Source organism: Neopelma chrysocephalum, unplaced genomic scaffold (assembly GCF_003984885.1).
Source record: "Neopelma chrysocephalum unplaced genomic scaffold, ASM398488v2 Primary Assembly neopelma1_25, whole genome shotgun sequence".
Classification (NCBI taxonomy): domain Eukaryota; kingdom Metazoa; phylum Chordata; class Aves; order Passeriformes; family Pipridae; genus Neopelma; species Neopelma chrysocephalum.
This window is the reverse complement of record NW_020897694.1, coordinates 7742783-7769700: the sequence shown is the minus strand read 5'-3', so window position 1 is coordinate 7769700 and position 26918 is coordinate 7742783. Positions and strand designations below refer to the sequence as shown.

Genomic DNA, 26918 nt, shown 5'->3' with positions numbered 1-26918 from the left:
GGGGGGGGGGGGCAAGAAACACCACTTTGTTCATGCCCCAGGGTGCTGGGTTATACATTTGGGCTTTGTGAGTTAAAACCAATTGTCTGTCTGTATAATTGTACTTATTGTATTATTTTAATAAATTGTTATTCTGACTTATAATCTCTCTTTTGAGTTGAGTTCATTTCCCCTGCTGGTTAACTTTTAAACCAGCACAAAAATGTAGACATCTTAACCGGCCATGGAAAATTTCTTATCTTTTACAAATCTCTGCTCTCCTTGTAAATTCCTGCTCACCTGTGCCAGGACACTCCTAGTTCAGCTTCAGAGTACTTCAAGTTCACTGTGTAAGACGCAAGCACCCCAGAAATCATTCTCTTAGAGTTTAACAGACTATAAGATGGTTTAATATTGTAGCTATGCCCAATCTAAGCCCATTAAGTAAATTTTCCATTATTTGACAATAAACTAAATTTGAATGGATGTCTCCTGTAACAGAAAAAAAAATCATACTTGAAACTAATTGGCTCTTTCATTTTCTCAATTATTAATTCAATAACTGTGAAAGGATTTAATTTTGAAAAAAAATCCAAATGTTTAAAAATTAGAAACTAGTTGAAATCCCTTTGACTGAAGTTATGTTGAACATATCCATCGTATCAAAGAGTTAAAAACAAAACCATGACTAATTCCTGATAAATCAAACCTAATGAATAATATCTGCTTAATATTTCACATACAGCAGCAGAAAAATTTAGTGTGTAAGTGCTAGAGATACCCTGGCAAGAGAAATAGTGAGTAAAAAAAAAAGTGCATTTATTTGCGCTAGATTCAGTTATCAATTAATAAAATATGATTGTGATTACCCCGCAGTATCAATAAACAGCCTTAGAGACAGTGGGAGCAGTAGAAATATTTAGAAATAGAGCAGAAGAATTTACATAAGAATAATTGCCTTTCCACTGCTAATCGGGCAAAACAGGACACATCTACCTGTAAAGTGAAAAATACATCTTGAAAAAGATGGGACCTCCTCTCCAGATCTAGCCCAACGTAAGCGTTCGCTTCCACCCATGCTGGGAAATGCATGCTGTGGCTCCCGTTCATCCGCTTCCCCAAGGAAAGGCACATAGAGATGTGTGGAGAGCTTTCCCTTTCCTGCTCCAAGCTGCAAATGTTTAAAGGGGAAACCTTTTTTTAAGAGGCAACTGAGAGAGAGGCTCAAAGCACAGGAGGGAAGACAGCCATTCGATTCCGACGACGTTTCGCGTCCCCGCACCCAAGTGTTGCTAAGCTATAATGTTATGTGATGTTCAAAGCTATCTCTAGGCACACTAACCCTTTGTTCCACAGGGCAGCTCAGTTTTTCTATCAAAAAAGAACAAACTGATGCTAGACAGTCTTGGTGACTTAAAAGCAATCACCAATATAAATAGTAAATACCCCCTCTAAAACAGTTTTTGTTTGTGGCACACAGAAAAGCAGTAAGCAAAACCTAATCAGGCTGCAGCTCCTGTGTCGGTGAGGATATTCCCTGTGACGGCAAATGAAAGTTTTCATCAAAAACTTAAAACAGTCAGATCAACAAGCCCTAAGCATCACCTCCAGAGTATCTTCTGTGGAAACATCTCACTGCTGTGCACGTGTCCAATAAATGAGTGTCATGCATGTGCACACACTCCATAGATGACGGCCCCCTTGTACCGACAGGGACACCTTTCCTTTCAGTATTGTCCTGCTGTATGTGTCAGATGCTATACTCATTACCAAAAAAAATGTCAAAAGAGGCCTTGTGAAAATTAAAATCCTTGAAACATAAATGAAGCTATCTGTTTAACACCTTAAGCACTACATATGATTTGGCTAGCTGACACTACAAATATATCCTCAAGTATTAAATATAAGGTGTCATTTAGAACAGTAATATGCATTTCTGTGGATAAGCCCAGAAGCTCCATAAACTTCTTAAGACTTAAAGGAAAGAAGGAGACAAACAGCTGTTATACCCTTCTTCCCTTATACAGTTAAATGCAAATTCTCCTTTACAGTCATATTCCTGCTATCTCCCTGCATACACAGCTGATACGCCACCTACTGCAAACCCAAACTGGCAGTCAGAGCAATGCTAGCAGCATTTCCATTCCAACATCGTTCCGGAGCTGAATAAAGGTGCTTTTTAAAAAGAAACATCCTCTTTACAAGCTGACAAGAACAAAGCAGGATAGCTGGCTTTTTGTCTCAGCTTCAATAATGGAGAAAAAAGCAAGCAGAAGAGAAAACGAATGCGAAGAAAAAAACAGCAACTCTGAAGGCTCTGAGCAAGACAGGGAATATAAAACGTCTCTGATTACTCTGAATGTTGGTGGTTATCTATATATCACACAAAAACAGACACTAACCAAGTATCCTGATTCTTTTCTGGAAGGGATCATAAACGGAAGAATAATGTGCCCATTTGATGCAGATGGTCATTACTTCATAGACAGAGATGGACTCCTTTTCAGACACATACTCAACTTCCTACGAAATGGAGAACTTCTTCTACCAGAGGGCTTTCGAGAAAATCAACTTTTGGCACAAGAAGCTGAATTTTTCCAGCTTAAGGTACTCTCGGATGCAGTGAAATCAAGGTGGGAGAAGGAACAGCTAGCATCTCGAGAGACTACTTTCCTGGAAATAACTGACAGCCACGACCGTTCACAAGGACTCAGAATCTTTTGTAATGCTCCTGATTTCATTGCAAAAATAAAATCCAGAATTGTACTGGTGTCTAAAAGCAGGCTGGATGGATTTCCGGAAGAGTTTTCAGTATCTTCAAATATTATTCAATTCAAGTACTTCATAAAGTCTGAAAATGGTACTCGACTGGTACTGAAGGAGGATAACACCTTTGTCTGCACCTTGGAAACTCTTAAGTTTGAGGCTATAATGACGGCTTTAAAATGTGGATTTAGACTGCTGACCAGTCTGGATTGCTCAAAAGGGTCAATTGTTCACAGTGATGCACTGCATTTTATCAAGTAATCACAAAGGCAAAGGACACAAGCATGCAGCCAGTAAACCTCCTTGAGCTGCAGCCTCCTGGCATCACAAATAATGTATCTAACTAGCCTTGTACCACAGAGCTCAGCTGCGAATCAACTGATGTGAGCTAATGGTATGTAAATCTCATAATGACATCTATCTCTGGCTTACTTAAGCTGAATGAAAATTTTATGTCTGAATTTAATAAAAATTACCTGTTAACATTGTAAACACAGATTGAATGCTTTATGCTCTTTGTAATATGTTTTCCCACTGCTGTCTTTCAAGCAGAGTCTAGCTGAATTTTTGTGTACCTGTGTGACTAACATGCATACACCTAACTGCTCTGCTGAACAGCAGTGACAGTATTTTCACATAATAAATAGGCTTAAAATAGGTTTTGCTTATAACAAATTTAAAATGGATTTTAACTGAATAAATTATTTTGACTGTACATTAGTGTTTATGCTAATCTATTGTACCACATTTGCAAAAAACAAGATTGTAAGAGAGTTTAAAATTAATCAACTTGATTTTAAATGATTTCTCAACTCACAACCAAATTTATACTATGTTATTCCACTAGTAACAATTGCCAAAAAGATGTAAACCAACAAAATAATGCTGGGGGAGATTCATTCTATTACGGGAAACGAGTTCAATCTGCACAGAATGCTACATTTTCTAATATATATACATATCAAATGGCTAATAAAAATATTTGACATAAAGCTAAATGTAACAGGTTTCCAGTAATGACATCCTACAATGCTATAGCCACTATTTCCTAGCAATCATTTGTGCTCGTAAGGACAGGCAATTACCAGAGCCCTTGCTTTGCACAGTGGCTTACTAAATGCAACTAGTACTATCAGTTTTGAATAGACCACCTGCTGGCATTTAAGGTTATTCACTCTAAGTAATAGAGTGAATAAACCTTCATTCTCCTCATCTCCACTATTTATCAAATATTTTCATTTATATTTTAAACAAAGTTATAATAGCTTCTATAGAACAACTGTAACTAATTTAATCACAGGCATTACAAAGCAGTCACTTCACAAAAGCGAACTGAAAAATCATCACAAAAGGCAAAAAAAAAGCTTCACTAAACCTAAGTTTAATCTTTGTTTGTCATTGAACACAATCATCATTCAGAGCTCAAATGAACCCAAAATTCAGGTAAAATACTAATAAAGAAATAAAAAAAACAACCAAGTAGTTCTCCCAAAACATCAATTTTGTAAAGGAAAAAATACTAAGAATGTCAATAAAACGCAGTACAATCTACAGTAGAAGCAACAACCAAGAAAAACAGTTAACACAAAACAGGCTGAGAACAGTTTTGTTTTGGATTTTAGAGGGAACAAATCAATCCCTGGTAGTACTGACTACTAATATAAATGCAAGGTCCATTTATGGTTCAACATGAAACTGTTTCACTTGTAACATACGACAAGTGTTGCTAACTGGGTTCCTTGCCAGACTTGAACTAAGACAGGGACTCCACAACTCCAGACCAGGCAGCAGTGACTGAACCATATTCCAATATGATTTTATCAAATGGGAAAATTCAACCTCTCCAGAATACTCCCTCAGAATGAATCCACTATCTAGAAATGATCAAGTTTTCTAATCCAGTCCCCACGGTACAGACTTATAGTTCATAAAAGATGTGGTTTTAAGTGGAACTTTTCCAAACTCAACTATCTAAAAATCAGATCACTCTACATTTCAGGTATACAAGCCGAAGAACTGTTCATGTATCCCAAAACTTTTCTGAATTTGTCCAAATGCATTAACTACCCACAAACAATATAGTAAAATACTATTCTTTACATATGCCATCAGCGTGTCATTCTTCTCTCCTCCCCCTCCAAGTTCTTTTCTAATTGATATATTTAAAAAAAAATCCTCATTAACCACTAATCTTGTGCTTATAAGAATCTGTAGAACTTCTGTGAAAATACATGTGAAAGTTCCCCTAAAAGAAATCCAAAATCCTGCTGATCTTCTAGGACAAGATCAAGAAACACCATCACACAGAACAATTACAAGAAAAGGCCTTTGTAGACACAATTCTTTACATGAGCAAGAAAAAGTGACATGACAGTCTAATAAAGCTCCATAATGAATCTACAAGTTTTAAAGCAGCATGCTCTCAATGCTGTCAAATGCACAGCCTGCATCAGCACAAAGTGGAGGAGGTTGTTGCTCCTAGGATGTCAAATCATCCATTTTCACTTAAATGCTTGTGGTTATAACCTTCATTTGTAATGGATCTTTGACTGACATTTAAAATGTCATTGCAGTTGAAAAGAAAAAAAGCCAAAATCAATTTTTATTTCAAACAATTAATATACGTTAATTAAAATATATTGTGGTTGTTTGACTTTCAGTTGGGCTCTTAGGATGCCAAACATCAAGGAATCAGTCATTAGCACTTTATATCAGAAAGCAGTACCTGTATTTTATCAGAGCATGACTTCACTCATGAAAAACCAGTAGAGAATTTGATGGGTCTGCATTTGTTCAAGAAAATATTTTTGGAATGAAAGTTATTCATAAACTGGTAATCACAGGTAAAATGCAAACCATCTGACACATCTTCTAAGAATATTCTATAGAATAGTCTATCATAAAAGATTTACAGAAAGCCTTTATTTGTCAGGTTTTCAGTTCAGAGTACCTACGCCCTCTTAACCTGCAAAAGACAACTTGAAACCCTTTTTTTTAAGTGAAAAATGTACAGCTCTAATCATTAGTAAAAATAAAAACCTGTGTTGTTTGGTTGGTTTGTTGCCTTTTTTTTTTTTTTTAAATTCAATGACTCATTATGTTACACACTTTTAACTGGCTTTTTTGTATTTCTGTGTAAATAACACTGACATCTATGGCATACATGTGAAGTCATCTGCTGTAACACTAACTTCAATGTTGTCTTCTTTTCCCATTTTCACGAGCACTCATGCATTTCTGCAAGTGTCAGGTCTTGAAATTTTTACACGCCATCTCTGATCAGACGCACCTCACTCAGCTCTTTGAATTACGTAGCAGAAAGGAACATAGAGTTAAAAATTCATTCTTTTCCCTGTTCACATTGAACAAATCCACAAGTATATTGAATATATCAGCTGCCATATCAGCTACAGACACTTCAAAGTACTTATAAACTTGAGTAATTTTTCAAAACAGGGTGGAGGTGTGTCTTGCTTTGATATATGAATAAAATAATCACATAAAATCTCCATACTGTGAATAATGTTTCCTTTTTACTCCATAAAGATATTAAATAAAACTTAAATATACTTTGCATATGTTGTGTCAGTCTGGTGGATACTTGTGTTCCACCATAGTAGGGTGTGCCAGAAAAGGTACCCAGTTATACATCAGCTATCTCTTCAGTCTTTTCTTTAAGGTTGGAAATCTCAAATTCAATAACTACCATGACAATAGGAAAGCTGCAAAATCAAGTGCTTAAGTCAGAAATACCAACAGTTGTTCTAACAACATCCTTCAGGACACAATGTGCATGCAAAGTATTTCTACTTTTCTTTATGTCATTAAGACTTGGATCACAATGAACTTACCAGAACTCTCCTGTAAGTATCAGGAAGGAATGACAATTACCATAATTTATCCAATGATCTTCAGCTGCTTGGCTATGAGTAAAAAGTAACTTCCTCCCCTCTCCCCAAGGAGGCACTTAACCTGCTCCCAGGCTTGGTCAGCTCCACTTGCCTCCTGTCCCTTTTCTTAGGTGAGAAAAGGGGCCACCAAGCAGAAAGGACAGAGGCAGTAGAAGGTAGGACTGACCCCAATACACTACAAAAAGAATATCCTTGCCCCTATGAATTCCTTGAATGACTGCTCATGGAAAAATATTAATAGTTGCCAAATTGACCAAAATACTGACACCTGGATGCCCATCTTTCCCCATTGGTAGAGGAGAAGCCAAGGGCTCTTTATCACACTTGACAGTACACTGGCATAGGTACCAACTGCATGGATTTCTGTATGAGGACAAAACTACGAGGCTGCACTACACCAGACTAAGGTCTGTTTAGCCCAGTGTCCCCTGGTCATTGTGAACTGTTTCCAACCCCTGAGCCTTCCCATCTCCGGGCAGAAATCCCCATTTTTGATCCTTTGACCCTCATATCTTTCCCCTTGTTCTCTCCTCCCATCATACAATGACTTTTCATTTTTCTTTCACCAGGCGATTCCTAGGGACGCCTAGGAAAGAATATAAAACTAGAAAAAACATATATTATGCCCCCTCAAAGTATTTCCTCAGTCTCCAACCACTTACTGCCCAATGACTTCTAGAGTTAGATTTGGTTTCTAGGAGGAACCTTGATGCTGTGAAATACACAGGCTGCACAAAGTCCAACTGCAGCTCCAACTCTGCACCTTCAGTTCTGGCTCACCCACTGACCAGAGTTTCACAGCACCATAACTGCACTATTGACATTTTCAAACACTCATGTCTTATTTTTTCTTTTTCTATTTGTACCTATTACAACTGTTTAAGTGACAATTAGTCTCTTCTTTTCTACAGCGGGTAATGCCCCTCTAGATCATAAAGGGAAAAAAATTACATCATCATTTGCAGCAATCAGTGGTATTATTATTTTCACCTTTTAAAAGCATTGCAAGGTTTCCATTCGGTAAGATGAGAACAGCTTGAGAAAATTATATTCCTTCTCCACTCCCCATTAGTATACAAACAGAATAATGGCAGGCAATAAATAACACAATTTAATAAGAACAGTATCTCATCTTATTTATTTTGGGTAGAAGGGTCATGTTGCCTTTACTCTGTTGATTCAAGAATTAGGATTGGGGATGAAGAGGACATGTTAACTTGGGTATATAACAAAATAAATATTATTTTCCTAGGCTAGATCATCTTTGCTAAATAACTATTACATAATCCTAATTTTGTCTCCTGCCCTGCAACACAGGGCAGATTCATAGGAAAGTGATTACTAGTTAAAAACCTGAAGGAATTTTTATACGAAGAGAGAGGCTTGCATAATCCACTGGGTTGAAACAATCAATAAATGAGACACAAGAAATTTAGGATCAGAAAAAATAACATTATGGGGTTTATTTACTTTTGAAATAGACACTGTAACTCCTATGTAGTGGTATATCACAGAGAACATTGTCTCAAAACACTGCCTCTGCAAATCATCATCATTCACAACAAAATGCCAGAAAACAAGCAATGTGGCAAAGGACTGGGGAAGCTAGGAGGAAGTTGTATGATGATACCTGAGGAATGCAGATGAGCAAGCACTCAGAAAAAGAAACTGCAGTTGCCTTTCTTTCTGCAAGAAATGGTGTAATATTCTGTAGAACTAAACAGTTGATCGCTTTTCCCAAAAACGTGTATAGTAGGAGTACCACACACAGCTAATGCAACAGTCTCCCAAGAAGCTGTTTCTATTGGTGCTGGTAACAGTTGAACATCATTGCCATTACCATTTAACACCATGTTTGTTCATTTTAAGCTTCAGAAAAGAATACTGCTCTGCCAGTTCAGAAACAAAACTGTTCACAAAGCTGGTACAGCAAATATAGCTGTGAACAGCATCTACTCATTTAAAACACTATTATGACACAATGATATGCAAATTCAACATGTTAAGATTTCAAAACCAAGTAGTTAGAAGATGACTGTTATAAATTGAGTCACTCTGAATTTCTGTAAACTTCTCCTGGTAATGCTAAAAATTACAACAATATTGCCTTGTTTGTTTGCAAATTTTGCCAATGGTGTGACTTTGGGGGACATAACCTTGGTTTACAGAGAGTTCAGGAAAGCCATCATCCTTGTGGTCATTAAAGGGGCATTCCACTAGTTCCACCCCAAGCATTATTTCAATTATGTGAAAAGCTAGATCTCCATGCTTTTCCAGGATACATCTTTTTTTTTGCCTTTGCCACTACCCCACCCCAAGCTTTCAGCAGTAGCTTTGTCCCAGGCATGGAAAGCCTAGCCAAAAGGCAGCACAACACTTTCTTGCTCACATCTCCTGAAGAGAGATTTGGCATCATGTGTAGGGGGGTGGCACTTCACCAGTCGCAGAAGCACAACAAGGAGATGAGAATTCCAATTTAAAAACCCAAGGCTGCTTGCTGGGGAAACACCCCAGGAAGATGAGGTCCAAGGGACTTGCTAGAGTCTGGAGTCTGAGGCTCAGTGAAGTTTGCAGTGCTGGACTCCCTAAGCTGTGAGGATGGGGAGGGAGCAGTGTGGTGAGAGAGCCTACAATACCTGAGCACTATTAGATGAAAAGGAAGGGAATTGGTGTTAACTGAGGGTCTTGGGTTTATGGAGAAGGCAAATGCCCACACAGTGCAACACTGAGGTTGTACAAGTAAGGTCTAATAATCCTGAAATTAAGAAATAAATAATGGAGAAAAAAAGTTTTTAAAAAATTCTCTTTTGACTTTTCATATATCAGGTTTCAAAGAAGCAATTTTCTGTATTGTAGCAGAAGTCAGAGGAATTAACTCTTAAAAATTTGTTAATAGAAAACTTCGAGATACAAATCTACTGCTGCAGCTCCACAGAAAGCTGCTTGTTAGCTCCTAGGGGGTTCTTGATTTTGTACCACAGGGAACAGATGAAGTGAAAAAAAAGAACAGGTCAGAGGAGGGTACAGACTTTCTCAATCAGGAAGAAAAAAAATAAGCACACAAACTAGCAACAAACAGGCCAAGCATCAGAAAATGTAAACAGAACAAACAACTGTTAACACCAAACCCAGTCATTTATTGCCTCTCTACTACTTAAATAAAGCCTTTGGCAAGTATTAGGGATAAAGTAGTACATTTTCTCAATGCTGAAACTGGTAATCTCAGAGGAGACAAATTAAAGGTCCTGCCAGGCAGGTTGATAAGAGTCAGCTGAACAGAGATAAACGTGCTCTCAAGTTAGGAGTATTATCAATACTAATGTTACCTAAGGCCTGCAGCATTGCCAGGTCTTGTGACATTTCCAACACATTTTCTAAAATGAACTGCAAATAAAGTTCTTTCCCAACAGGAAGAAATGTAACATGTAGGCTATTTTATGCCTTCTAATATGAAGTCCACTTCCATAAGACTTTTCTGCCATGCAGAGATTATGATTTCTAGGTTTGCCGACACAGTACAGGACAAGACAACCTGCATGAGTAAGACAATATGCTGTAGCACGGCTACACACTGTTCCTGCTCCTGTATCACCACTGATATTGGCAAGACACTGGGGCTGAAAAAGCCTTATAAGCTCAGGAAGAGCACCAAATGAGCTCTGACAGACTGTGTCCAGACTGAAACATACAGAAAGCTCAGATTCTACTGCACTACAGCCTACAGTGATCTTGTAGCTGCAGTCAGCAAAGGCAGAAATAAATGACTCTTAGAAGAGCTGTTTTTGCCTTTGCCTTCATTGCCTTCCCCCAGAAAAGCTACTTCCATGGCTAAAAAGAAGAAAGAACTATCCCTGCTGGAACTTCTGTAAAAACAGAACAGAACTAGGGGGAAGGGGGGGAGGGACGGGACAGGAGAGTAAGAGCCTGAGAGTAAGAGAACTGTATCAGACTAAGTGTCTGCTGCTTTGCTCAAATCATGACTCCAGCAGCACAGTGGTCACAACTGACTATCCATAAAGAAGTGCAGCCATGTATGATTCACCTACTGGGTATGCATCCCAGTGTCCACCTGGCTTTTGTTGCTCGGGGTCTCTTAAATCCAATGTCCTCTCAATCTTAGTACCATTTGGTGGACTTTGATTGACAAGAAGCTCAATGTAACCTAGCAATGTGCACTTGCAGCCCAGAAAGCCAACCATATTCTGAGCTGCATCGAAAGAGGGGCGATGAGCAGGTCGATGGAGGTAATTCTGCCCCTCTCCACTCCCTTAAAACCCTAGATGGAATACTACTTCCAGCCCTGGTGGCCCCAACATAAGAAGGACATAGACCTGTTGGAGCAAGTCAAGAGAAAGGGCACTAAAATGATTAGAGAGCTGCAGCCCTCTTCTATGAAGACAGGCTGAAGGAGATGCAGTTGTTCAGCCTGGAGAAGAGAAGGTTCCAGGGAGACCTTAGAGCAGCCTTCGAGTACCTAAAGGAGGCTACAACAGAACTGGAGAGGGACTTTTTGTAAGGGCATGTAGCGATAGGACAAGAGGCAAAGGCTTTAAACAGAAAGAGGGTAGATTTATATATATTAGGAAGGAATTCTTTACTGTCAGGGTGATGACACACTGGGACAGGTTGCCCAGAGAAGTTGTGAATGCCACATCCCTGGAAGTGTTCCACACCAGGCTGGACAGGGCTTTGAGCAACCTTGACTAGTGGAAGGTGTCCCTGTCCTTGACAGGGGAGTTGGAACTTGATGATCTTTAAGGTTCCTTCCAACTCAAACCATTCTATCATTCTATGATCTTCTTTCACACATCTTTTTGGTCTCCTCTAAGGTTGTGTACAGCTTTAGCAAATACTATCTCCATTCCTTCTCTCAAGGAATTCAATTGCTCACTTACATTCTGCATGCAGAAACACCTCATTTTATTTACTTTGAAACTGCCTCCTGCTAGGAGACAACTGCTACTAGCCAGTCTTGTTCCTCTGTCCCTTTGATCCATCATTCAAGGCTCTAATTTGTAATACTGCAAAGGTCTGAACCCATCCAATGTGATCATGCTGGTAGGTAGGTGAACTGCAGTAATCAGCAAAATCCCTCATTGAAGACAAAAACAATTTGTGAAGTCACAAACTGCAACACCAGGCATGGCTGACATTCCTGGGATTTCTCAAGAGCCATAAGTGAAAACCAAGAACTCTGATATGAGCCAAAAGCACACTTCTGCTTAGTTTAGTACTTCAACAAGCTCGACTTGGACATCACAGAAGGACAGAACAGCATTGTGGGATTAACTCCCACTGTTTTGTATCAGGTCCTGTTCTCAGGATGGCAACTGTATGTCAACAAATACATCAGTTCGCTCAGACAAGCATAAATGTTGGAATATTCATACAGTATACTGAAACAAATAGCCAGACCCTAAGGACACCAAGGATATTTATGCAAGTTCTTATAAAATTTAACTTCAGTTAGTGCTGACCTAAATTAAATCCATATCCTTTTTGCTGTTCTACTAGTACACCTTCCCCTTTCCTCCACAACATTTATTATAACCAGTATGATATACCTTAAAGCAGAAATTATTGCTTCTTTGTGTTTCAACAGCTACAAATGGAGTCTCACTGATTACAACTTCTGGAAAAGTACTGGAAAGCTTGTATTTTAAGTTTTGTTGTATTTACTTGCCAACAAAATCAGTTATATTTCCAAGACAAAAACAGTTCCTGTGGCTTGAAAATGGCAGAATCCATATATAAATTATCTTCAACACTGAGTTTCAAGCTAGTATTTAAATTAAGAATTACTGTTTTACTCCTCTTGACAATCAGTATGCAGTTAGAGTTTCGCTTTTGAAGTATTATTAATATATTTTAACTGCTTGAAAGAGGATAAACTCAAATGTACATTGAGCAGCTTTATATAGCCCCACGCTATAACATAAGAACTCTGTGCCTTTAACAAAAAATTGCTGATTTTATCACATGAAGTTTAGTGTTCTATCATAGTGCTTACACCGAATTTCAAATATTCCAACACATGTATAAACAACACATGAATCCTTTTTTTATTACATAAATAAAAATTAAGTAAGTGTGATCTACAGACAATTCAAATGTTGTATATTTTTGTCTGCAGTCAAGTACATTCACAATTGGAAATTGTGAATAAAAATAAGTCATTATAAATAAATAGGTTATTATAAATAAGTCAATAAATAAGTTCATACTATACTGTCTGTCTACATGCTCAAAGCTTAGGCAACACTATATACTCAGTTTCTGCACATGCAACTTCCACTTAACACACTTCCACAAGGACAGCACCTCTTTACATTTGCTGTTACGTGAGAATGTATGCCTTTACTGTATCATTCCTAACAGATCGTACAGGCTCAGAGCAGCAGCTTTTGGGTATTTTTACTGGGGAGAGGGAGCAGGTCACACTTTATATTGGCACAAATGCTTGGTTTTCACAACTTCTGTCACCACTGACAGCACTTACAGGTAGGTGCAAGCAACGCCATAAACAAACAAGAGCTACATAAATATATTTGGATTTAAAATCACTTGCTCATCATCATACATGATCAAACAAAGCCAATTCTCAATTCTCTTTTCCTTTAGGTGCATGTGTAGTTTGCTATACTCCTTTCACATTTAACATAAACCAGCCTTCAGGCACTAAACAACACTGCTTGAATCACCAAGGACTGTTTATCACAAGCACTAAACAAATAGGATTTCTGTGTGGAAAAGTGACCTAAAATGATAACATGCAAAAGGAGTTCAAAATTAGTTTAAGTAAACTTGTTACACATACATCTTGATTCCTGCATATTTTGACTGTAACCATAGCATCATTCGAGATATTATGGATACTAAAATTTACATGGGCTCAACCAAGAGGAACACTTCATAGAGGGAAAATCCATGAGATCCTGTTAAATAATACACCGTCACCCCCGGCTCTGGTTCTCTCTGAACTGTGAATCATTAAAGGTGGAAGAAGCTGGAACAGATTGCCCAAAGAGGTGGTAATATGTCTCATCACTGGAAACATTTAAGGTCAGGTTGGACAGGGATCTGAGCAACCTGATCCAGTCGAAGATGACCCTTCTCACTGCAAGGGGTTGGACTAGGTGGGCTTTAAAAGGTCCATTACAAACCAAACTGTTCTATGATTCCATAATAAGTATTTTGGGGAGGTATCACTATGCTTTTGCACTGTTCTTACTCATCTCAAGACATCTGCTATTGACCACCACTGAGGACAGAACACCAGCTTGGATGATCTTTGGTCTGACCCAGTATTACATTGTCTGTCTCCAGATGTTTATGAAGTAGAGTAGCAACACTGGTACTATCTTCCCTTTTATAAGTGGTTTACAACCATCCCAGTAGCTACTGAGAACGCAGCTGCGATGGGCAGGACATGTCTCCAGGATGAAGGACCACCGCCTCCCTAAGATCCTACTCTATGGTGAACTTGCCACTGGCTGCCGCAAGAGAGGAGCCCCGAAGAAAAGATACAAGGACTCCCTGAAGCAACAACTCAGCCTCGGGCATATTGATCACCATAACTGGTCTACTCTGGCCTCCAATCGGGAGGCCTGGAGACACACCATCTATAACGCTGCTGATGCTTTTGAGAAAGCACGCAGGATCACCCTTGAGGAGAAAAGAACGCAGAAAGAATCGAGCCTTGCAGAATATACCATCCAAGGAGTCTGTTGCCATCCAAGTTCTGCTGTGCCTTTTGCAACCGGACATGCCTGTCTCGTATTGGCCTTTTTAGCCACCAACGCGCTTGCAAGAAATGTGGGTAGAGCCCTTCCCAAATCTTCGTTCGCAAAGCTTAGCCATGACAACCATCCCAATAATAAATGTGATTTAAAATATCATACATAATACTAATGATTTATGACATAAGTTTAACAGTACCCTACCAATGTAAAAATGTGAAGAAATTTTTTTAAGAACATAAGTTCTTATGTTATAGCGTGGGGCTATATAAAGCTGCTCAATGTACATTTGAGTTTATCCTCTTTCAAGCAGTTAAAATATATTAATAATTTTTTTAAGGATATAAATCAAACGATTTCTGAATGTTATTTATCTCATTTACCTCCTTCACTTTCTAGCTACAAATAAACCTCACAGAGTTCTATTACAGTAATACCCAAAAGAGTTTTGTTTCTAAAATATTAAATATATGTATCATATGATATTAATTTATCATATAATTTATTGTTGTCTTTTATGCATTTATGTAATGATTTATTATATACTATATATAAATTTAATGTTTAATGTTAATATTTATATACATGTAATATATAACATAAATACCAATAAATTATATATATAGTATATAATAAAATGCTACATAAATACATGAAAGACATCATATTTGCCTCAGAAGTACTTGTTATAGGCCAGGATAAAGTAGATTACCAGAAAAACGGAGTACTCAATTATCTGAATTACTTGAGAGGTAGTTTGGTAAAGGTCATCTGAGTTCCACAACAATTTTGAGGAAAAAAGTGAATAAGCAAAGAATCACAACTGACGGTTAAGAATTCTTTACATGCCCCAGGGTAACCCACTACCATCACTAAGAAACTGAATCCACAGCCAGCTTGATTCCATCAAACGGGTTTAGCACTCATCTTGTCAGGATATTTAAACAGCCCACAGCACACAGTAATTTGTTCTTCTGGCTGAAGCAAAAAAACAAACATCTAAACACGTGGCCACTTTACACAATATTCACAGAACAAGGAGGAGGCACCAAGAGTAAAGAGCAGACAATTCAATAATTCAAAAACAAACCGAAACAGAATAAATAAACTACAAAACCCAAGCAAAACCAAGGGTGCATTCCTAAAACTATAAAACAACCAAATGTAAGTATCAAAATTCTGATTCATTTTAGCAGTTAAACTTTCAATATCTATTTTACCTGAGTCATTACACAGCAGTGAGTCTCAGCTTCCCAGTGGTACAAAGTACTAATTTTTAGAAAGTAGCCCTTCATAACCTTAAAACCACACGACAATTAACACAGAATCAGACTGACCAGGTTTTACCAAGTAATTGAGAAAAATTGCAAGCTATAAAAAACACCTTGGATTCAGTACAAGTCTCAAGCCTTTAACATTTCTAACACTAGCCTTTTGACATGCTTGAGCCAGAGTAATAAAAGGCATCTCAATTTTACGAAGAATTCCCTACAACAGAAAACAAAATCGAAACCCTACTTCTAACCAGACACAAAGTATACACTTGTGATAACATTTGATGCTGAAATACCATTCAAAAGAAGTCAAATATTGGAAAAAGCAGATATCTCCATGCTAAAGTGCCCAAAACAATACTTTCAAGAAGACATTCTGAACACCCACTAGCATTAGTCTCACGTTTAGGAAATGCTTTTAAGAAAGGTAGGGGTGCGAGATTCTTCCCACCCATCTTCTATCTGTGCAATTAGCACTTACCAGTGCCATCCCACTCCCTGATGTGTGCATCAGAGATAAAACCTAGCCTTTATAGACTGCTTTTAGAATTGCTTAGTTTATGCAACTGAAATAGAATAACAAAACATCTGGAAGTTTGCTACAAACTTTCCAATCAAAAAGAAAGAATTCAAAGTAAAAAATACATACAATGAACCTAAGTAAAAGAGTTGAGAAATAAATAAAACAATCCAAAGAACATTTCTAAACCTCTCCCTCCTTATTTTATTCCCCTTCATTTAAGTAAAAAATGTTAATAATTTAAGCTTTTGGTCACAGCAGATAACCAGTTTATCAAGTTATTTTTCAATTTTATGGTATTCCACTAGATATTACAAAAAAAGACTTTTTTTTTTTTAATCTACCATCTTTTTTTAAAGTAAAACTGAAAAGCTGCAGTACTAAGTAATTTTTAAGTGCTTCAAAGAAAGTGTCCATACTCACCAGCACTACCACTTTCCGATTTTTCTTCTGATTGGCTTTCTGGAAAAAAAATAAACAAAAAAGGAATCAATGTTTCTGTGTTGTTTATTCGAAATTACATCTGAAAAGTGGGTTGCAAAGCAAAGAATGATAAATTACGACAAAATCACAATCACTGGACTTGATTAATATTTACAAATTTACCTTCTGAAGAATAATTTGCCACTAGGAGCAACAAAAGAAGTCCTTTAGTGCCCAAATTTAAAATGAGAGAAATGAAAGAACTCCATTACACCTCTGACTGAGGTCTGCAAGAATGAAGCTACATAATCTTACACAGTAAGATTATACTTAAGCAAAGTACATTATTAATCTATCTCACTGGTCAGCCTAGATAAAACAAATATAATTTTTGTATATTAAAAAAATAATCAAGATTTTGCAAAAGAATGCTCTTAATAGGCACTAGGTAGATTTTTGAACTTGATCAACCTCTTCTCTACTCTTTTTACAGACCACGCAAAAATTTATTTCTTCAATCTTTTTCTTTCTGGTTGTTTGTTGTCTTAGTTTAAAAAGACACAAATGTTTGCTAAGGAGGGCGGGTTAGGAAAAAAAAAGAAACCAAACTCCTCCAAGTTATTATAACTTCGAAATTAAGAGGCTTCAGGTGAAAGGTGCGGAAAAGGAAAATAACAGCTCTTTATTAACATATATATAACAAATCCAAATAAACAACAGTGGTGCAACCAAAACTTTCAAAACAAAGTCCTGCTTTCCCAGGTGGTGGTCTCTGTGGCTCCCTGTGAGAGTCACGGGCCATTCGCGGGCTGTTCGCGGCGGCTCACCAACTGCTCACAGCCATTTAAGCGATGGCGGCTCCGTGGCAAACAATGAAGGGGGTTTCTCTTTTCAAACCTATAACATTTGTCCTCAAATGGTACCATAGTAAAGCCCATTTTATCTGTTTGTCAAGTATTTGTACTTGTCAAGTACACCAAATACACATGATCCGAAACATCACCTCTTCCACAGAGCAGAGAATCTTAAGTATGCAAGAAGGAGAAACAGACACAGTGCTGCAGTGACTTCCCAAAATATTATCACTCAGGTGAATGACAGAGTCAGATTCAGAAACAGTTTTCTGCAAGAAATTCCAATCCTACATTTCAAGAAATGGCAGACAGTAGATGTATTTTGGTGAACTGAGTTCTAACACTTACACAGTCCTATGAAATTAAACCCCTACATAAATTTGTCAGTCTTATATTTGACTGTTCCTCCTATATTTCTCCCTTTAACACATACTCTAAGGCAGAGGATATAAAGAACATTTTCACCTACCCAAAATACAGTTAAAAATGGTAAAATATGCTTGTGCTTGGCTTTCAACTCAAACAAGTCACAGCTATTTATTTACAGACAAAACTGAATTACTGCTCTAACTCGGAGACTAATTTTTGAGTTCAGTTAGGTTGATCATTTCTGCCACTTACAGGCTGAGTATTAGCAGAATTGAAAACAAGAAATATTTTTAAAAATCTTTTTCTTGCCACTGATTCTTGCTGGCTTTCAAGGCTGATGTCTCTCTTTTCTCACTGATATTGCTGACAGCCTGAAGACTAATGCAAATCTAAAAACCAGTCACCCACCAATCTTTCTTTCTTTATACCAGGTGGCTGTCATTAGTCTCAGCAACTGAAGGCATCTGCTTTTTCGATCAGAAACCATCACTATATAGTCTCTTCCGAGCTATGAGCCTTCATAAAGTGAGTAAAGATTCCTGATAACTTTCAGATATACATGCAGGATAGCCTGTTTGCAGAAAACCCTGCCATTTTCTTGTTGACACTATTTTGGGTGTGTATTTAGCACAATTACATCATAATGTTATTACCCAACCAATACTCTAACTCAATTGTAACTTAATTAAGGAAACATTCAGTACACACACAAGATGCAAAGAGGATTTAATGAAGAACATACGAACATACCAAGATATGAACACCTGTCTGGACTGAGATGTGAGATGCAGCTGGATTTAAAGCTGTTTCATTTCTAACTCTGTTTCAATGGAAGATCAGCCACCTAGCCAAAACTATTACCAAAGACATCACACTTAAACATTGCTAATAGCATCTCTGATTCAAATAACAATGAATGTATATTACGTCTACGGGGGGAGTGTACTTGTCACAGATAAAGGTCAACAGGTTGGGGTTGGTTAATTGGGTTTTTTTGTCGATGTTGGGGGTTTTTTGCTGTTGTTGTGGTGACAGGGTGTTGGGATATTGTTTTTTTTACACGCACATCCATGAAACTGAAAAAAACAAAGATATTTTAAGTCAATAAAGCAGGTAGAAAGACTATTCTTATCACACTGAGCTCATTCTAGCATACCATATAATTTGTGTCTTATATCCTCAATTGTTTAAATTTGTGTAGGAATTAACAGTCTGTAGTTTTAATAATGAATGAAAATAAGATTAGCTTATCCCTGCCAGCCAGCTGAGCCTCCTTTACAGTAATTTTTTAATCATCCAACATGCATATAAAGCAATTAAATAAATATAATTTCCATTTTTTTTTTATGGAGAAGGGGTATGATGTAAGCAGTTGCAATTGTTTTCTAAATGGACTTTTTGACACAATAATACACACAAAATTTTGAGCCATCAAAATGATGTCTGTAATTAGACTAGCTTGAGTCACACATTCTGCTCTTCTGATCACAGGTTTCATCTTTATGATCCTCAAAAATATTTGGAAATTTGCATAAATGCCAGAGATCTGAAAGGTTGCTGTTATTTCTATTTCTTTTGATCGTGAGGCTGCTGATAGGTTTTCTATTTCTGCTAACAGTCCATGAAAGACTAAAGTACATAACGGAACAAAGAAGCATTAAGTAAGATCCCAAAGTGTTTTGCAGACTGGAATATGTGGTTAAGTGACAGCCTGAAAAGAGACAACTGGGAAGTACTGTTATAGTAGACAGGTAAACATCAAAACCCCTCAGCAGGCTGTGCTAAGATGGTGAAACAGCGAGGGTGTTTATTTCCCAAGTAACAGTTTGATGAGGAACTTCAGAATTCAAACATTTATCTAACAAGAGTGGAAGTAGTATTACAAGGCATCAAGATTCTGAGCACTATGTATTTTACTGAAAATAATTAAGTGTAATTAAAGAAGGAGCTGCTTGAATGAAAGATTTTCATTAGTGTTTCTTCCCTTCACATTACTTTAATGGCTGGATATATCCGATATGTAAAAATACATATATACAAAATACAGAATAAAAACCTTTGAATATTCATTTTCACTGAATACAATTGCGCATTGTACATTATACAACAGGTGTGATTCATGTACAAACTCAGAAAAGGTCCTTTTGTATATGAGAAGCTGCATGAAGGGAAAAAAAACAACAATTCAAAACAATGGGAGAATTTTCAAGGAATGTGGGAATAAAGAAGCTGTTCTAAGGTGTATAGGTGGAGTTATGTATTTTACTGAACAAGAATACAAAAGAAAGAATCGAATGTCATGAATTGAGTTTCTGAAAGAGAAGACTCAGAAAACAGGAGAAAAACACAATGCTAAAAGACAGAAATGTTCTGTGAAGCATGAAACAGCGAGACAATCCATGCACGAATGCTGCTCAGAAGCAAAGCTCTGGCAGGTATTCTGTCAATGGAATTCTCTGAACATGTTTTACTTTCAGTAAGATTGAAAGAGCATGAAAGACTTTAAAGACACAAAACCAGACATTAAGGCAATCCCACTTATGAAGGGGGAGTTGTGAAGATATATTCAAAATTTCAATAAAATGAATCATCTCACTCAACTTTACAGAAATATCTTATACTTTATTTGTGTCTACAGTGAAAAATCTTCTTCTCCACCCATCAGTCCTTTACAGTTTGGGATGCAATTGCTTGCCAAGGTCTGTGTTTTCCCAAGTCACATTAGTAGCACATTTTTCCAAAAAAAGCTCAGTAAGAAACATTTATCATTATCTCTAACAAAGCCGCATTTTTCATTTATATTTAGATCCAGCAAACCTAAACTACACGCTGACAGAAAAATTAAGCATCAGGCAATTAAAGCAGGAAGGGAACTAATTTAAAATCACAATCAGAAATATTTGCTGTTAAATGTTTAACAAAAGAGTCTTCCTCTTCTTTCAACCAAGAAAGAAACTGTTAAATTATAGCACTATCTTATGCTAGGGTGTCTGCCAATAGGAAGCTCAGAAAACAATTTTAACCAAATATACCCTATAAACCAGGCCCATGAATTTCCCCGTAGATAGTTTGTAGCTATACATAAGATAGATTCCTTTTATTCAATACATTAAAATATAAGCAAGATGCTCTCCTTTCCACCCACCCCAAAAATTAGAGCTATGATAGCTGATGACAAAGAAAAAATAAAATGAGTGGAAGCACAAATAGCATTGTTGCATAGCAACTGTTGATGTACATATGGTCATGTTTATGGAACAGAATGTAGTTCATATTTAATGCAGAAATAATACTGAAACCAGCCTTGACAGCAAGACCTAGACAGCAAGAGACAACTGTGCTTCGGATCCCTCTGCAGACATGAAGGAAGCCACACTTCCCGCCAGCTTTGCTACACTGATGCTTAGGACCACCACCACGCAGGCCTTAGCGATCTACCCAGCAATGAAGACAATGCAATGTCTCACATGTGCAAACGGCCTTGCAAAGGAAATAGAGAGGTATTTTTCAACTACTACTTTCAGAGTACATTGTACTACTCTCTATTACTCACTAGAGCTATTTCAAAATACAAAAACAGGAAAAGAAAAGAAACAGGAGAAACCCCCAGAGTTAATCCAAACAGAACATGCAGCATGTGCAAATAGATCAGATTTTTAATAGTATCTGGGATGAGAGCCACTTTATCCAGCTTTATATTAGCTCAGACCTAGTACATACCCTGCAGAAGACCAAGAAATCAATTCATTAGATGTTGGACATAAATTGCACTTCAGAAAAGCCTGCTGCTGTCCATTAACTAATACAGGACACCCAGAGATGCAGAGGTTTACAATGAAAGAACTAAAGGATTCCTTCCAGTAAAACAGGTATTAGAAGCAAGCTCAGTTAAGACAAAACAAAGCAAACCCCAAAGAATATCCATTCAGAAGTCCAGAAATTACATCATACAGAAAATATTAAATTACTTGTCAAATTTGATCTTTTTCGCTTGCTCTAAATGACCTGATGAGTCAACATGAAGTGCTGAATTATCCAGAATATGTGAACTCCCTGCAGCATCTTCCAAAATTACAACATACTTCAGAAAGACCATAAGAAAGACACTACAAATAAGGATCACAGGATTAAAGGACTGCCCACAAAACAGATCTTAAGGCATTCAATGTGCTCAAAAAAACGAGTGGGGGGGAATAATACACAAATGCACAAACAAATAAACCCCACCCTTTACAAAATAAAACAAACCGCTTTATGCCATTTGTTCCCTTTTAGGTAAATTCAGTCCTCAAGAAGGACTGAGAGCAATAGTGCATGAAGCACTTTTTTATTCATATTTCATTTGCATAATTCCCAAGATGCATCCTTCCAGATGCATGACATCTGCAGTTCCATATCAGCTTAATCTCTGGCCCACGGTTCAAACCAGCATATTGCTTCTGCTACATGGTACACTTCACAAAAGGACAAGGAACAGGATCACCAATGCTTTTCAGAAAAAATGTGCTAATTATAATATGAAGACAAGTACTAGGTCTGTGAACCTACAAATTAATGAACTTCAACTTCCTATGACTTACTGTGGATTGACTGATGTGCAAAGATGTGTAAGTGTTTTTCCATGGTTGATATAAATATAGTGGGTTTTTCCATGTTTCATGGAAAACAAGGTAGCAGCCTTTCTTTCAGCTGGGATATCCATACAATTTCAGTCCACTCTTCAGACACCTGTTTTCACACTAGCCATAATTCACTATGAAATTTGTTGAAATTAGTCATGGAGCTCAAAACATACTGGTGATACACATTTAAACACACAGGTATGGCTGCGGAAACATGGTGCCAGTAAGGAATCTGAATGGAATTTGGAATATTTGTGTCGCATTCATTTTTACAAGCAAAAGAAGTCAGGCAAGAAAAGCACAATAAAGTTTATGCTTGATTGCACTCTTAACACTAACTTAAACTCAACAGCAAGAGATTTTAGCCATTTTGTATCCAGTTCCATGAAAACTCACTGACTGCATGTTAGGCTTGCTAATCTCAAGCAAAAACAATTTTGACAGGGTCTCTGCTCATTCAGTGCTTCATTCCAAACATTTCTCATGTCACTAACTACACTTTGCTCCCAATTAAAATAATAACTTCTACTCAGTAGATCCATAGCCCTGGAATAACATTTTCTGGTTGCTAAGAAATGCAAAATTTTTAATTGATTAAATAAAAAAACTGGACAGGTTCTGAGTATCTAAAAGTTTTGAGACACTGGTATTAACAGATGATAGAACAGAGATAAATGAGCATCTTCTAACTACCACATAACGACTTTCATTCCAACTGATGACAAATACTCCACATTCCAGGTAAGTATCAGCACTCACTGCAGTTTAAGTTACTGTTAGAGGTTTCTGAAGCAATATTTTGTATCAAGTGTCTTGGGATTTGCAGCAAACATGCAAAAGTCACTGAATGTATATTCTAAACACATCTCCAAACCTAAAATCTCTTTCCTTTGTCAAGCATTCTAAGGTTAGGGCACAGAGAAAGGAAAAAGGTACTACTAAAATGCTTGCAAAATTCTTGAAAACGCTTCCTGTCTCTTTCCACATTTGTAATCTATGAATTACAAACTCCAACTTTTAAAAAGTTGCAAGTCATACACAGAAAAATACAAATTTTTTGAAGTGAAAAACCAACAACACTATCACATTAATTTCCCAGAAAGGGGTAACAAATGAAAAGCCCTTGCATTGTAGCATAAGTGCTTTTGTATCTAAACACAACTGAGACAGCCAAGCTACTTGTACCTTAATATCTCACTGCTCAGTCATTAAAGCTTTAAAATAGATTTTAAAAAGGAGGTGGTCAAACCTACTAAGTATTCTAAGTCTGTCCCATGAGTTACAATTCTCCTTCCTTCATTTATTTATCACACAGTAATTACTTGCCAGCCTATGAACATCAAAAAAATCAGAAGCTGGTCACACTGTAGTTTGCTGCCCTGCAGAAGACAGAGGTAACAAACAATACTAGTATATTTGTCTTCTGGGGACACTGAAACCTATATTCCTGAAACTGGGATACCTTCTGCAGACACTTGCCTTCTCTCTCTAACATCCAAAACTTGCTCAAGTAATTCCAGTAGAAAACCTTACAGCATAAGGAACTTATATACAAGGCAGTCTGCTGAACTTACTGTACAGTATAACACTACCATGTCTCTTAAGTCTTACATGCAGTTTAGGGCATACAATCTTGAATATCCTAATCACTCATACAGCTACTGATCTGATATTAGGGCAGGCATCTGAAATCCAGTAAGAAAAACTATAACCTCACTGCTGCACTGTTTGGTTATCATGACCTTATTAAGCTTTAATACACTTAAACCATGTATATACTTCCAGAAAATGTGCTAAACAGATGCGTTTATTGTTCAAATGCATCTGTTCAACTGGATAGAGGAAAAATCAACATTCTTATAAAACCATATTCACAGCAGAGACCAACTCAAGGAGAAAAATAAATACTAGTTAATCCCAAATACACATAGGAACACAGAAACATTTTTTGCAGTGAAAACCCCAAATGGGAATGTACACAATGTACTGCACTCTGTATTGCACTCCACACTCTCTGTTCTCTTCAGCAGACCCACAGCTGAACTGTACATGATAACCCTTTGTGAAGAACATAAATCAGTTGCTCAACCTCATGAAGAAAAGAGACAGCAGACACAAAAAAATTACAACAGTGTTCTGTATGCGGATAGCAACAAAACAGAGCCAAAACCTTACTTCCAAGTCTTCTTCTTTTACAGCATTGAGTTTATTGAAATCATAAATAATGGAATCATAACAAATAACTTTAATTCTAACTTACCTACTGGAGTTTCTGTGAACACAGTTAAGGTCTGTCCTCCCACACTTTGCAAAAGAAATGGATGTTCCCTTGGTGCACTGACTGAAGCAGGTTTTCCTCCAATATCATTGATGCTTGCAAGCTCTTCATTCAAAGTAAATGACACCTAACAGTCACAATTGCCAGAGTGTTACTAAACAGACTCAATTACACTGTTTTACTAGTTGCAGGGAAACAAAAAGAGAGAAAATACAAGTCGTATAGCACATTTCCATTTCAAAAACATAAAAAGTGGGATGAGTCCTACATTAATCTCTTGTTGAAATACAGAATTCAAAGCTTTCATGTACTTAATAAAATTTATTCAACTTTTAAAAAATTGTAAATTACTTCCTCCTTAAGTCAGAGAACAATTTGATTAAAATGTAAAGCATAATAGGTTTTCAGCCATTGCTCAGTATGAGTGCTTAAAAATGTTTCACACAGCCAGCTGAGTTCCAGAAAAAGTGCTAAAGTACCACAACAAGTGTTATTAGCCTGGGACTCCTGAATTTCATACAGCCTGGAAGAGATTTAAACATGGCTCCTTTGCTAAGGAGTGGGGGACTGGATAACCAGAATCACAGGCCACAGAAAGAAACTCGAAGAGGGATTTTTCAGACCAGCACTGTGTGCTTCTCCTGTGCATCCTCCTTAGCCTTTAGCACTAACACATCTCAAAGAACGTCATCACTATGATTACTGCTTACAGATGGGTAAACAAACTGAGGGAACAGACAGACCAGATGGAAGTCCCACAGTAATCTACAGGCAGAACTACTAGCAGAATTCTCTCCTCCTGATTCTATGGTACAGGTGTAACAAAAAATATGTGACATTATAAACTAGCATGTTCTAAACAATTTTTAGAATTCAAAATATAAACATTCATAATTTTTTTAATTAGTAAATACTCACTTCTGTTCTTCCTTGATTTCTGCAAAAGAAAATATTTAATGTTTAAATATTTAATAAGTATATAAACATTTAAAATATTTAACAACGTTTCCATAACCTAATTCCTCAAGTTTAGCTTTCCTGATAATAAAGAAAATTCAAATTCTCGTTTTGTTACTCATCTTCACTCCTGAGCTGCTCAACTTTTTTGTTGTTCTGGTGCCCAAGAATACACTTGAAAAGTCAGCACATGAGAACAGAAGCAGCAAAATAGCACATGTAAGTTAAAGAAAATTCTCCAGTTACATTTCTTAGGTTTAAGAAACCAAACATCATGTAATGGGATACAGTGACTCCCTAGCATAATTTTGTACAATTTATATTCCTAATCATATACGAGCAAGTACCATTCAGGTATCAGAGAAATATGTACATTGTTGGCAAGAACCTGGATTATGTATTACAATAGCTGCAACTATTTTACTGCAGGTAATTTCTTCTAAGAAATGCAACTAGTAAAGGTATACTAAAGGCTTACTTGACAATCCTTAGTTTTCCCACTTCACCTCTTCCTGAAGCTTTATTCCACTGTTGTGACAGGTATTTGGGGACCTAATCAAAGGAGACAGATTTCACAAAAAGCAGATTTTAAAATTCTGTATTAATTGTGTATGTGTATATTCTTCATATGCTTTTACCCTGACCACTCCAGAATACAGTATGAGGTAAATGTAGTAGACAATATAGAGTCATAGAACGGTTTGGGTTGGAAGGGGCCTTAATAGTCATCAGCCCAATCTTCTGCAATGAGCAGGGACACCTGCAACCAGATCAGGTTGCTCAAAGCCTCGTCCTATCTGACCTTGAATGTTTCCACAACTTCTCTGGGCAACCTCTGCCAGTGTTTCACTAGCATCATCATAAAACATTTCTTCCTTACATCTAGTCTAAATCTACCCTCCTTTCACTTAAAACTAGTACTCCTTGTCCAATTGCCATAGGCACTACTAAAAAGTCTGTCCCCATCTGTCTTACCAGCTCCCTTCAGGTACCTGAAGGCTGCTATAAGGTCTCCCTGGAGCTTTCCCCTCTCCAGGCTGAACAACCCCAGCCCTCCCACCCTCTCTTCACAGAAGAAATCCTCTATTCATTCTAGTGGCCCTTCTCTGTACTTGATCCAACAGGTCCACATCCTTCTCATGATGGGGGATGCAGAGCTCCAGGTGGGATTCCACCAGAGTAGAGGGGCAGAATCACCTCCCTTGCCCTGCTGGCCATGCTGCTTT

General features: G+C 37.3%; 2 protein-coding genes across 2 annotated transcripts in view; one reads left to right on the top strand and one right to left on the bottom strand.

Annotated features, from left to right (window-relative positions):
• Positions 1-26918, bottom strand: part of GTF2F2 (general transcription factor IIF subunit 2) — a 90260-nt gene that overhangs the window by 57204 nt on the left and 6138 nt on the right. The window contains exons 2-5 of the mRNA XM_027674333.1: positions 26171-26244; positions 25654-25672; positions 24718-24862; positions 16613-16651 (exon numbers count right to left, since the gene is read on the bottom strand). Of these exons, the coding sequence (XP_027530134.1) occupies positions 16613-16651; positions 24718-24862; positions 25654-25672; positions 26171-26244 (277 nt within the window). The remainder of the gene's footprint in view (positions 1-16612; positions 16652-24717; positions 24863-25653; positions 25673-26170; positions 26245-26918) is intronic.
• On the top strand, positions 1997-5797 carry KCTD4 (potassium channel tetramerization domain containing 4). The gene has a single exon (XM_027674334.1). The coding sequence runs from the start codon at positions 2233-2235 to the stop codon at positions 3004-3006; it is 774 nt and encodes a 257-aa protein (XP_027530135.1). The 5' UTR covers positions 1997-2232; the 3' UTR covers positions 3007-5797.

Bases quoted from the DNA above. Each gene is read 5' to 3' on its own strand.
- KCTD4 (XM_027674334.1), top strand. From the start codon at position 2,233: ATGGAGAAAAAAGCAAGCAGAAGAGAAAACGAATGCGAAGAAAAAAAC.